We start from the raw sequence: 14,036 nt of genomic DNA, 5'->3' as shown, positions 1-14,036 counted from the left end.
TGGTCCAACTTTGTAATATATCAAGCTTCTTCAAGCATGTGACCTAGAGTTGTCATTGAGAAAAAAGGTATGTTATCATCTAAGTGCACAAATCTAAGTGCATGGGAGCTGATTTTTTAATTAGGTCTACATAGAGACCCGACATTTGAAGGTGTATTGTTAGTCATATTTTGATGTTTGACTTAGAGATTGTTAAATGAAAGAGACTTATATTAAGTATGAAGAGTCCATACAAAATCATGGCTAGAAGCTAGAACAAAAAATCATCATCCCAGAACGTATGGCGATCTCAACCAATCTAAGGCACAAAGGTCCCAAGAGAGTCTTTTGGTAGTTGATGAGAAAAAGATCGCTTGATTCCCCTCCTCCATGAAAACAATGTGCTTTCGCTTGCTTAGATTTGGATTGCTACATTAGGTGAGACAAAATTGGGCATTCACACCATCTCCTTGGTAAAAAAGGGGCTAGAATTATGGCATTTGGTCAATTGTCCTAGCAAGAATTGCTAGTGATCTTGAGCAAACTGATGACAAAGGTGTTAAAACCTCCCTTATCTCTATCAACAATACGCTGATGTTTTTACACACCCATGCAAAACACCTAGAGGAGATTTTGGAACTACTGAAGTTCAATTTGGTACATCAATGAGCAGAACTCAAAATACTTCGCAAACCAAGTTTCTTACTTCACAATGCTTATGATATTCTCATGAGTTTGAATTGGCATGCCTTCCAAATGCAAGGCAGCTAAGCTTTAGTAAGGGTATGTGGACACAGACATCCTAAAGAGAATGAAGAACAAGGGGAATAAGATACATCTTACAATTTCAACAGTTTCTGCTTTCTGAACTATTAAGTATTCCATTACAACAGCTCTTTCTCTGATTGGCTAGGATGGAACATAACTTCAACACCACACAATTAGTTGGACCGTGGGGCAAAGTTTGACCTGTTATGGTTTCAATTTCTCAACTCATTACGTAGGTTTTTCTATAATCCAGACTGTTTTGATGTTGGAGCTTCATGATGGTATCCAGTGAAAACAAACAGGAACACAAGGTTATCTTAGAGGGGTTAGACTACTACTGCCCCATATGCACAGATTTGATTATGTGGATGCGTGTATCAGTTATCACGAGTTTAAGTTGAGAACCACATTTGTGGGCTTACCCACAGAAAAGAAACCTCTTGCAAGCACACCCATGCTGCCTTGGAGGCTATGCAAAAATGGAAATGCTTTTGGAGAGCAGGGGTACGAGTTGCTGCGGTTGCTTTGTTGGAGAGGCTGATTATCTTGCTTTGAACATCCTACAGTGACTTAGCCAAGGCAATCAATGTGAGTGTCCAACCTTTCTTGCATTCGATACATTACTCAAACTGGTATCTTTGATAATGCCACACAACTTGAGTTTGAGAAGGCATGGATTGGAATTTCTTGGAAGGTTCTCGCAGCAGGCATTTTGGATATTCCGAGCGTGGATTTTTTTTTTTTTGGTGGTGAGCTCATCACGTTATGTTTATCTCGGGGTTCACCAGCCAGCCAGTTCTGCTTGGCAGGAGGTCATGCGCCTTGGCCTCTCTAGAGAGTGCTTCCAGGCTCAATTCTAGGAACCTAGCACTAAGCGATCACTCTTTCCCCCACTAGATGGTCATGATTGATATTCAAACTAACCGGCACCAGAGGGGACATAGAGATCATGGGAGAAACTCCAGATTGCGTTTACAGTAACACCCCAAGGGCACACCGTGTTGGCCCCATGCACACGTTGAGAGAGGGCAGTCCCTCCACAGAGGCGGACGCCCCCCCGTCCTCAGAGACCTAGGCTCTCCTATCATCAGCAGCTCAGACCTGGGGCATCCTCCAGCACCATACAGCGACACTAACACAGGAGATGGACATTGAGTCTATGTTAGGTTTAGTGTTAGCAATGAAGCACACAAAGCACAATTGAGTTGCAGAAGGAGTGAGAGTGAAACAACACGATGCACACAATAATGAGATAAGATTGAAAGTACAAAAAGGAGTGACTTAATAAGTTAATTTGCAGATCATATTCCTTCCATGTGCGTGAGTTGTATGACAACACGAAATTGTCTAAGAGACTGAGTGTTCAAAGTTGAAACCTTAGTATTTTTGCTGGATCCATTTTGGTGGTTCAAGTTTCTAATGTTATTTTACCATTTCATCAGTTGAAGTTTGTTCAAGTAAATGCCAATAGAAAAAAGATGTAAAGCCTGTTTTGGTTCTTTCCCTTGCCCCTTGCAGGCTTCATGCGCATATACTATTTGAACGATTTGCAAGTTTGAATCCTGTTGCATACCAACAAATCTGTGGTGGCCTTTTCCGGTAAAGAGTCAATCTCAAAGCAAATTTTTATTTTTGATGTTTAATTTGTGTAAGCAGATTGGCATTGGTGGTGTTTTAATTTGTGTTGAACTAAGAGTATTTCTCTCTTGATATCAATGATGGTAAAGCCTTTGAAACTGAACCATGTCTTTCCTTCATGCTTGAGCTTTATTTCATATGTTCAGAGTTTCATGGTTGTTTTTTGCGGCGTGGAGATTGTTTGTTGGTGGTTTGTTTGCAAGTCATCACATCAAAACTTCAGTTAAATAGAAACTATTGAAAAATAGTTCCTTGCTCTTTTCAAGGAACCAATAGGAGGTTATAGGATGGACTGAAGGTTAATGCCTATGTTATCGTAATGGGGATTCATGCACTACACAATTAAAACATTCATCAAACCCTAAGGAGATCAGGTAGCTAGGCAGTGTGGAGATCACCGTATTAGAAGTATATCCACTACTGTAGGATTACAAAAAGAGGAATACCTCACCCATTTGGGCATCAGTTTTTCAAGGGAAGAATACTTTTGAGACTTTTCGTGTCTGGTTTATAATTGACACATGATAATCTCAGGGCCATATCTACTAAAACTTACTAAGTTTTTTCTCCACTCTTGGTTTTTGATGTGTCATTTTTTTGTAATTTGGTTAGTGTAGAGATTCATGGTTTGTGGTAGGTGGCTTTCTTATCCTATCAAGGTGTTCCCTTGAAATTTTCATAGTCCAATGCAATTTTCTTGTATTCCGTGAAAAGTTCTGCGTGTGTACCTTTGTATCCACTGACCATGGCTATGTACCTTTGTATCCACTGACCATGACTATGGAGGAGTTTCACTGGAGTTTAATATTAACTTAGCTAAATATTCTTGTATATAATTGACACATGATAATCTCAGGACCATATCTACTAAAACTTACTAAGCTTTTTCTCCACTCTTGGTTTTTGATGTGTCATTTTTTTGTAATTTGGTTAGTGTAGAGATTCATGGCTTGTGGTAGGTGGCTTTCTTATCCTATCAAGGTGTTCCCTTGAAATTTTCATAGTCCAATGCAATTTTCTTGTATTCCGTGAAAAGTTCTGCGTGTGTACCTTTGTATCCACTGACCATGACTATGTACCTTTGTATCCACTGACCATGACTATGGAGGAGTTTCACTGGAGTTTAATATTAACTTAGCTAAATATTCTTGTATATATCTTTTTAAAATATATATATATATATAGAAAGAGACCTCTATTAAGTATGAGAAAAACATACAACAATCACAGCTATAAGCTAAAAAAGAATAGAATCACCCCAATATGTAAGGTGATTTCAACCACTGAGGAGCATCATGATGCCATGTAAGACTTGTGGTACTAGAGGAAAAGAAGATGCCATGGTCCCATTCCTGCATAAATGTCACACGCTTCGCCTGCGCAGAACGAGAGGGCCCCTAAATGCGAGCCCAAGTAGCCATAAGAGTGTGGATGATATCACCCCATATAGTACTAATGCACTGAGATCCAAAAATCTGGACACCCTCAATAGCCTCCGTGCATCTAGCTCTCCAGATCTGCCATGCTGTAATACTGGCAATAATCTCTGAACTGGTGTCAATCCTTTGTCTAGGGTGTGTATAATCAGAGTGAGGAACATCCTGCAATAAACCATGCTGGGCAATACCTCTACGAATGAAAAAAGTAGAATCTGTACCACTGCCCTCATAAAAAAGCTGCAGACTGGACTGGGAGAGCCAAGCAACTGCCCCCCAAGTGACATGCATGGCTCGGCCACTCAGTTTGCCCATAAGTTGGGCTACAGGATCCCAAATCTGCTGTGCAATGCTGCATCCCCATAGACAATGTTGTACGGACTCAGAATCTGCCGCACATCTAGGACAGGAAGGTGCTACACCAAAAACTGATCTCCACTGATTGGTGGGGAGACCACCATGTAAGAATAACCAAAAGAAATGAGAGATTTGGCTCCTTCTGTATGAGTGCCAAAGTCTATACCAATATCTGCGCTGTATCACTCGAGAAATATCATAGCTCTCCCAATGAGGCCTGAGAGTAGGGATCCTATGCATCTGTTGAGTGAGGAGAAGCTTGGCATTCTGAACAGTGAAACTGAAAAAAGGAAGGCTTTTCAAAGGATCGATGGCATCAATCCACTCCCACTCTCCTCGATCCCACTGAAGATATCTGATAGGATTGCCACCATATAGCCACAAACACCAAAAGCCATGAGTCACTATCTGAGGAGAAGGGTCAATATACCAGTGCTTTCCCGAGCGACCATTAATCCTCACTGGACTAAGCCTAGTATTTGGGATGATCTCCTCCATACATCTCCTCAATCTCCCACTAGGCATGATAGAATAAATGAGGCAATTTGTATCCTCCTGGCCCGGTAGAGCAATGACCTGCAGTGGTATGCCTATCCTCGAAAAAACTCCCAGCCAACTCGGATGATAGTCTCCGTGAAAGGTCCTAGAAAGCCACTCATGCGGAATAGCTGCATCAATCTGATCAATACGAATGCGAGAGCCCCTAAGATGCTGAGTGGATGCAACTCTCTGATCCTCCGGAAGACTCTTAAAGGTCTTCCAAGCAAGAACTGTGTATGCGCATCTCTCCCATCCTGACCATTGCATATAACGAGATGTACCAAGTGGCCGACCAGCCTCATCCCTAATGAACTCATTCCACATAATAGGTTGTCGGTCAGCCTCGTCCAAAGACCTAGGAAGCCTTTGTCGCAAAAAATATATCATGCTTCTCCATGCTTTGACAATGGCTGCAATAAGAGGGGAAGATGGTGCCCTAATATCAGCCTCTGTGAACAAAAAAGGTGTGTTGGGCATCGAGTCGCTCCCGACCCTGGGTGTACATCTGGAAATCTGAGACAAGAAAAAATCCTTCCAAGGCTCAGTGCCTGGTAGGAAACCTCTGACCACAAGTTTGCAAAGCAACACCCTGCACTGAACATCCGGATCGATAATATCCAAGCCCCCCTCTCTTGGGCTGAATAACTGTGAGCCAAGCTACCCTGGCACGAGTGTCTGAGGTGCCATCCAAGCCCGGCTAGAGAAAATTGCGGATCAATCTCCGCAATTGGCCAATGCACGCACGAGAGAAGCACCAACAAGAGGCAATAAACCAAGCTGAGGCAAGCAAAACCTGATTAGCCACCAAAGCTCTGGAGGCTAAATCTAATCTCTTGGAGCTCCAATGGAGGAGCTTTTTCCGGATACTCATAAGTATCGGAGCAAACTGTTGTGCAGGAGAAATATCAATCCCCAACTTGGCATCCCAAATATCTAGCAGTGCATCCTCTACTGATCCAAGTAAAACCAAGCTCTGCACCCCTATCAACTCTCGGTGAATCACTAACCCAAAAACCAATAGATTTGTGCCAATTAATGAGTGCCTCTGCTGCCAAACAGAACTCCTCTAGTGCTACCCGGAAGGAACATAAGCATATATGTGAAGCCTCCAAAAACAGGGCTGTGTCATCAGCTAACTCAGAGTCAACCAACTCCTCATGACTACGAAGAGGCAACCTCAATCTTGAAATACCAGTAGTGGAGCGGAGAAAGATGCGCATGGCCTATAAAGGGGCTAATGGGCAGCCCTGTTGTACTGAGCGAGAAATCTGAAACGGCTCTCCTCTATCACCGCAAGCAAGAACTCTACTGTGGGCATCACCATACATGCATGAAACTCCCTTGATCCATCTCTGAGAGAAGCCCATATGACTAAGAGTACCCTCATAGGCCTTCTCAAAATCTAAGAGTAGAATGGCTAAGGGCTGATTGTTTGCTTTAGCCCATTCGACGGCCTCCCAAAACGAGAAAATGTTATCAAAGATGCTCCTGTCGTATAAGAATCCATTCTGGGTATCATGAATAACATCCTACAAAATTGGCTGCAACCTGATGCTCACTGCCTTAACAAGAATCTTATAGGCAGTTCCAAATAAGGTGATAGGTCTCCATTGGCCAATCAATGTCTTATCCCCACTCTTAGGAATAAGATAAATAAGCCCCTCAGTGAGAGAAGAAGGCATAGAACCTGTGTCCCACATCTCTTGCAAAGCCGATGTGATCTCAATCCCAATCTTATCCCAAAAGGTAATGAAAAAAACAGGGGAGAGGCCATCCTCCCTTAGACACTTACCATGAGGTAAGGCATGAAGAACATGATTGAACTCCTGCATAGAAAAAGGGGCATCCAGAGCGGCACACATCTCCTCAGTGATCAAATGTGGCAATGCATTCCAAACCTTCCTCTGTGCCCTGTGTTTCAAATCAGAATGGGGCTCAGCACTAAGAAGTTGGCAATAGAAATTGGTGGCAATCTGTCTAACGATAAGAGGATCTGAGTGAAGAGTGCCATGTGAATCTTGCAACTGCCTGACACTATCTCTGGCATGAGATGGGCCGTGAGAAGCAAAGAAATGTTTGTTACATCTGCCACCCATCTGTGTCCAAAAGGATTCCTGGGGATGGAAACGGTACTCCGCGCGCTGCTCAAGAGAGTGATGAAGTTCTGCTCTAACAGTACATAAAGAATCTGAAACCCATTGAGCATGAGGATGTTTCTTGTGCTCTTTCTGCAAGGCAGCCAATCTATGTCTAATAGCGCTTTCTAAGTCCAAGGCCTCTTGCCTCCTTAGACAGGGCACATGTGTGATAAAAGTCACTAATATCATAGAGAGCAGAGGCCAAGCTTTGAGAGGCCTGTAAGAAGTCGTGAGATCTCCAAATATCAAGCATACGACGCGATAGCTCTGCATCTGAAAACAAATGATCAGGGATGCGTACATGGGGTGCTGATCCATGGCAATTCGGATCTCTAATACATAAAACCACTGGGCAACGATCCGATTTGGAGGTGCCTGTAGCAGTCAAAGTATGTCCACCTCTGTCAAGCACCCAATCATCCACATAAAATCTGTCTAACCGTGCATAGATACATACCCTACATCTCTTCTCCTGTTAGACCATGAATAAAGAAGAGTGGATGGTGTAACTCGCGGCGCCCGGGGGACTAGGGCCTTTGACACACTTGTTGATACCATCAATGCATATTAAAACATTTAAACATGGCCACAACCTTAACACATATCCATCATCACTTTGCATAAAACATAAAAGCTGGACAAAACATCCACAAATGCTGAAAATGGAGCTTGCACGTGTGACACCGCATAGAGGCCGGAATGGCCTGAACCCCCCCCCCCCCCCCCCCGGGAGTATTTTATTACCCAAGGAGAATAATATCATGTACAAACTTTGAGGGCCTTACTCTCCCCATGGGAGATGCCGGATTATCCATATACAAATGCCATAACACAGCCCAACACTAGGCTACCAAGCCGGAACACAGGGTGTAGAAATGGCGAACCAACAATATAATCCATATACCTCCGTGTGGGTACTGATTCTTCCCCAAAAACCACGGGTCTTCATGCAATAGAGCTGGTACAGCAAGTACAACGCTCCATTCAGCCGGTACAACATGTACAATGGTTGGTATAGTAGGTACGGTGGCTGGTACAGTAGGTATAGCAAGAGACGCACCACCTCACCACCTGACGGTGCGAGACCTATGGGACCAGTCTGAGACTTGCAGTATGGAACTGCAACGGAGCATTGAGACTGGATGTGGGGGCCTTTGAGGACAGCTTCAGAGATAGGGACATCATCTTCTACTCGGAGACACATCAAGCCCCAGGCAGCACATTACCCAGAGTGGGAGACGACTTGTAGACAGGAGGCCCGTTCGAAGCATGGTGGTCGTGGATCCGGAGGAGTTGCAGTTCTTTTTAGAGAGGAGCTTCAGCCACTCATCCATGTTATGCGCCGTGATGAGAGCGCGAGGTACATGTGGGTCAGAGTGAGGGCAGATATATGTTACTTTCCACCCAGCACATCTCATTATGCAGCGCCCAAGGGGCAATCTCCATATATGATTCTAGATGAGTACATATGGGAGTTCTCAAGGGAGGGAGATGTTATCATACTTGGGGACTTTAATGCTCGAACGGCTCAGTACCAGACCTCCTTCTTTGACACTTCAAAGGAGATGTTGAGAGAAATAGATATGGAGGAGATGTGTTTGACCCGGAGATCACAGGATGAGGTGGAGTGTACTGAGTATGGGAGATACCTCTTGGAGATGGGGACTGCACATGGGCTGGCCATTTTAAATGGCCTAAAGAGGTATCCACTTGCCAGTGGCTTTACTTGCTTTCCACATAGACATGGGGCCAGCATAGTGGATTATGTTTTAGCCTCGCCAACCGTCATCCCGAGTATCCAGGATTTTGCGATTGGCCCCAGGCCCATTGGAGTTACGGTGGATCATGCACTTCTCTCGTTTACGGTGGATTTCCACTACAGTACCCACCAGGTTGGGCAGTCCTCCTATCACCCGAGATATACCTTCTATAGAGAGACTGATGGAGTATACACTGCAGAGATCTACAGCTTGTTGAGTGCAGAGGATCCACACAGGCCATTAGCAGAGCTCACACAGATCCTGACAGAGGCTTTACGTACACCTGCAGTGACGGCCTTCCCACACACGCAGCCCACAGTACGACCACGTCCTGGGAGCATGCCCCAGAATAGTTGGTATGATGATGACTGTAGGGAGCTCAGAGCCCGGCTACAGAGAGAGGTGGCCACAGGTGTTACTACATATAGACAGTCACGCATCATCTTCCGATCCCTCATTCGGCGGAAGAAGAGAGCATTCTTAGCTCGGCTGGAGAGAGACATCTATCAGTTGTTTTTGAGTTAGGATTCTGGGGAGGCTTGGAGATTGCTTAGAGTGCACCCCCCGCCTCCGGCCATTACCTCTCCAGATACATGGGGCGAGTATGCAGCCTCCCTCTACACAGTACCAGAGTAGCCACCACTACCGAACCCTCCAGAGCCTTGTCCACCCACTTCTACCTTCTTCACAGCAGAGATGGTGAGGAGGACCATCAACAGATTGCATACAGGGAGGACACAGGATCATGAGGGCATTGTATTCGAGCATTTCATACATGCTAGAGATATGATTGCAGATTTGCTAGCTCTCATGTTTAATAGAGCCATGTGTGAGGGGTTTCCTGGGACTTGGAGTACCTCCACGATTGTGCCAGTACTCAAGTCTGGAGATCCGAGCCGGCCGACTAACTACCGCACCATTATGATTGGTCACTTGCTGGCCAAGCTATATGCCTCTACTCTTGAGCATGAGTTGAGCAGATGGGCAGAGAGACAAGGGGTCCGAGCTCAGGGGACAGGCCGTTTTCAGGAGGAGATTCTCTACTTTGGATCATATCTTTACCCTCAGGGCTATCATTGAGGAGGGCAGAGCACATGGGAGGAGGATCTACTGTGGCTTTGTGGATTTCCGCAAGGCCTTTGACACAGTGCCCAGAGCTAGACTGATGCGCAGGTTGCAAGACTTGGGGGTTCCATGTGAGCTCATTTGGGGTATTATGGCACTTTATGAGACAGTAGTTGGGCAGGTGCGGACTTCAGAGGGTCTCTCCCAGCCAGTACACTCCACTAGAGGGGTGAAACAGGGCTGCCCGCTCTCTCCGACTCTATTTGGACTATACATTGATGAGATCTCTGATTATATTGGGACACGAGGGGACAGAGGAGCCCAGTTGGCTGGCACTTGGATACCTCTGCTCTTATATGCTGATGATATTGTGCTTATAGCAAACTCACCAGAGGGTATGCGGAGGCACTTGGATACTTTACATGCTTATGCACAGGACAATGGGCTCTCAGTTAACCTTGGTAAGATCAAGGTTATGGTGTTTAACACTACAGCTCAGTGGGTCTGGAGATCAGCGCCTATTTTCACATATGGCAGGAGACAGTGGAGTATGTTGACTGATACACATATCTTGGAGTGGTGTTCACTGGGCCCACATTTTCCATGAGGGGGGCAGCAGAGGCCAGATTGACTAGAGGATATGCAGCACTAGGAGGTCTAGAGAGGATGTGCTCACAGGTACAGTTTCAGGAGCCACGCACTAAGCTGTGGCTTTTTGACACGCTTGTCACATCGGCTATGCTATATGGAGCACAGATCTGGGGGCCTAGCCTAGATCGTCACAGTTGATCAGGACGCAAATACGATGGATGGAGATTGATGGAGAGACCACTTGTGTCCATGATCTCCAGGATGATTCGGGCTAAGGCCTCGGTACCCCATGAGATTATCTGAGCCGAGATGGAAGCACCACCGATCGTAGTAGAGGCTCTCGCCAGATCAGTGTCCTTCATTCATAGCACCTGGGAGCTTCCCCGACACCGGTATGCACGACTTGCTTTAGAGTCCTCTCATCAGCTAGCCATGGAGGGAGACACTTCATGTTGGTATGCGTAGATAGCATCTTGGTTTGAGCTCCACGGGTTCAGCTTTGACAGACTTCCACCCTTCCAGTACTCTCTCGAGGCACCCTCTCTCACCTTGACACATTCTGAGATTAGTAGAGTCATCAGACAGGACCTCATTCAGTTGGACACTAGGAGGACATGGCTAGAGCCCTCACAGGAGTTGGGGACGAAGATGGCTTCCTATAGAGCCCATCTTCTCCGCACCACTGAGGATGGCTTTATACTTAGACCGAGCTACATGGATACCCATCTGTCTCATGGATTGAGGTGCGCCATTGGGCAGATCCGCACCTCCTCACATCAGTTAGAGATAGAGACAGGCAGATTTAGAGGCATACCTCCAGGGGACAGGATTTGTCAGATTTGTTGGACAGAGCCAGAGACGGAGGAGCACTACATCTGTCGTTGCACAGCATATTATGAGATTCGAGGGCGCTACCATTGCCTTTTCAGAGAGGGATTTGGACCACTGGCTAGAGTCATGGACTATTGTGATCAGCGATGCTTGGGTTTTTTACCTCTTGGAGATCCGCAGGCTCAGAGAGTCCATCATCAGGAGCAGATGCCCGACTGGCAGGGAGTCCACATAGAGACAGATTACTGACTTCTTTAGAGGGACTACCCGGGAGGGGACACTGTTGACAGCCCAGCAGCGAGCACCTCGTGGGACTCTAGTTGAGAGAGCTATCCATTTGGGCAGATCTAGACGCCCGAGGGTTCGCGGATCCTCACATGGGAGATGGTGCCTACACCGGAGGATTCAGAGCATCATTGCGAGGCATCGGGCTCGCCCGACCAGGCATCTCACTATGGCAGATATCCAGGCCATCCGGCAAAGACCCATGCTAGAGCTCCTAGGATGATTACGACTCCAGCCATATACTGTTGTACTCACTGTCACTTTTGTACTCCCCCATATTCATGTATTCATGTATCCATGTACTCATGTACCCCATTTTGACTAGTAGCATTAGCTTCCCCCTCTCCCTAGTTGCTGCTTCCGGATGCCCCCCCTACTGATGTATTGTGGGGCTAGATACTTAGTTCTTTCTTTCCTTTTCCAGACAGTGTATCAAATGTCACATGGTTGTAACTTTGGTCTCATAGGTCACTTTGGCCTTTTGAAGACGTTAATATAACATTTCATTACATTTCATTTCATTTTCATTTCTCTCTCAAGTTTGGTCTCATAGGCCGACTTTGGCCTCTCGTAGATGTTAATATATCTTTCTTTCTTTCTCTCTCAAGTCTCAACTCTCAAGCCTCTCTCTCTCTCTCTCTCTCTCTCTCTCTCTCTCTCTCTCTCTCTCTCTAGACCAAGCCTTTGCACTCCAGTGTGCCTTCAGCCCCCCGGCCGTCGGCCACGATCACCTCATCAGCTCCTGATTTAGGACATGCTCCACTGCCATCATCGAGCTACCTTTTCACGTGACATAGCTGAGGGAGACCTCTCGGCCATACTCATTAGCCCCATGCTTGATATTTTTTTTTCCAGAAAGCAGACTTCTATTAAGTACAAAAAATTTTTACAAAATGGAGAATTCACACTAAGTAAGGTGGAGATCTCAACTAATCAGGAGCCGTGTGCTGCCAATAATGTCCTGAATGAGAGGACGTGAAAAAGATACCAATGTCCCACTCTCTCATAAACTGGCCGCGCTTCCTCTCCGCAACCCTCGAAGATTCCTGGATTCTGGCCCAGATAGCCATGATGGTGTGAATAATATCACTCCAAATCCTGCAAAGACACTGAGAAACAAGAACGGTAGTACCCTCAATGGCCTCGGTGCATCTAGTCTCCAGATATTCCAGGTTGAGATGCTAACAATAATCTCCCAAGAGCTGTCTAACCTCTATGCCGGAAGGACAAAGTGTGAAAGTCGCAAATCCTAAAGACAACACTGCCGAGCAACTCCTTGCCTAACCAGAATGGCCAAGCTCCTGTCAGTCCCCTCGAATCTCAGCTGAGGTCCAGACTGTGTCAACCAAATGATAGAACCAAAAGAAATGATAGCATCCCTCTTAATCCTATCAAAGAGGTGTTCTATCGCAGACCAAACCCTCTGTGCTTCCTTGCATTCCCATAAACAATGGTAAACTGACTCCGAAACCCCTGCACATCTAGGGCATGCTGGGCAAGCACCAGTAAACGACCTCCACTGATTGGTGGCCAGACCACCATGAAGAGAAACCCAGATAAAGGAGGAATTCTGTGGATTCGTATAAGAATGCCACAATCTCCGCCAAAAAACCCTCTGAATGTCAGTCGAAATGCCGTAAGATTCCCAATGGGGTCTAAGAGTAGGGACACTCTAAATGTGTCCCAAGATAAGATGTCTGGCATTCCGCACCGTATAACTCAAAAAAAGGCATGCTTTTCAAAGGGTTACAAGCATCCTTCCACTCCCACTCACCGGGGTCCCAATGCAAATGTTTGATAGGGCAGCCACCATACAACCAAAGGCTAACATTGTCTGTGATCATCCCTGGGGGAGGGGGTCAACAAAGACGTGCTTCACTAACCTGCCAACAACTCTAACTCGACGAATCCGGGGGCCCTCAATAAGGTCCTGCACGTCACATCTCTATAACTGCCATGCATCCTGTACAGAAAAAAAGACCGGTACATAATCCTCCCTAGGCAAGGGGAGACGCATAACCCTGAAGAGGAACACCTGTCCCAGAAAAAAGCCCAAACCAAGAATGATGACGACCTTCCAAGAAAGATCCAGTAATCTAGTGGTTGGGAATGGCTGCATCAATCTATGCAATCCTCCGGCTAGAGCCTCTCAAATGCTGCGTGAAATCCAATCTCTGTACCTCGGTGAGGCTCTGAAACCTCTTCCAAGCTAGCACTGTGGGGCATAGGGTCTCCAAGCCAGCCCAAAGAATATGCATAGCTGCCCCAAGAGGCCTACCATGCACATCTAAGATCAAATCATTCCACAAAATGGGCTGCTGGTTAACTTCCTCCGCTGTATGCCGGGGGATGTGTACCAAAAAACTCCTCAGGCAGTCCGAGGCCCGTAGGAGGGACCTAACCAGGGGGGATGAAGGGGAGCGGTGAACTGCATCCGAAAAAATGAAGCGTGAGCTGAGAGTCCAGTCACCTCCGTGAACGGGGACACACTTCGTGATCTGCTGCATGAGAAAGTCCTTCCACAGCTCAGTGCCTGGAAGAAAGCCCCTAACAACCAGCTTACAAAAAAGCAAAGCCTTACATTGCACCTTAGGGTCAATGATATTCAATCCCCCTTCCTGCTTAGGCCTGATAATGGTTTCCCAAGC

At 46.1% G+C, this 14,036-nt stretch overlaps 1 protein-coding gene across 1 annotated transcript in view; it reads left to right on the top strand.

Moving 5' to 3' along the window:
• THO2 overlaps positions 1-14,036 on the top strand; it is a 255,820-nt gene that overhangs the window by 122,967 nt on the left and 118,817 nt on the right. Inside the window, exon 13 of the mRNA XM_086804632.1 lies at positions 2,266-2,346. Coding sequence (XP_086660758.1) covers positions 2,266-2,346 — 81 coding nt within the window. The remainder of the gene's footprint in view (positions 1-2,265; positions 2,347-14,036) is intronic.

Source organism: Cibotium barometz, chromosome 11, assembly GCF_041138505.1.
Source record: "Cibotium barometz isolate CiBa-2024 chromosome 11, ASM4113850v1, whole genome shotgun sequence".
In the NCBI taxonomy this organism is placed as follows: Eukaryota; Viridiplantae; Streptophyta; class Polypodiopsida; order Cyatheales; family Cibotiaceae; genus Cibotium; species Cibotium barometz.
This window is presented reverse-complemented; position numbering and strand designations above follow the sequence as displayed.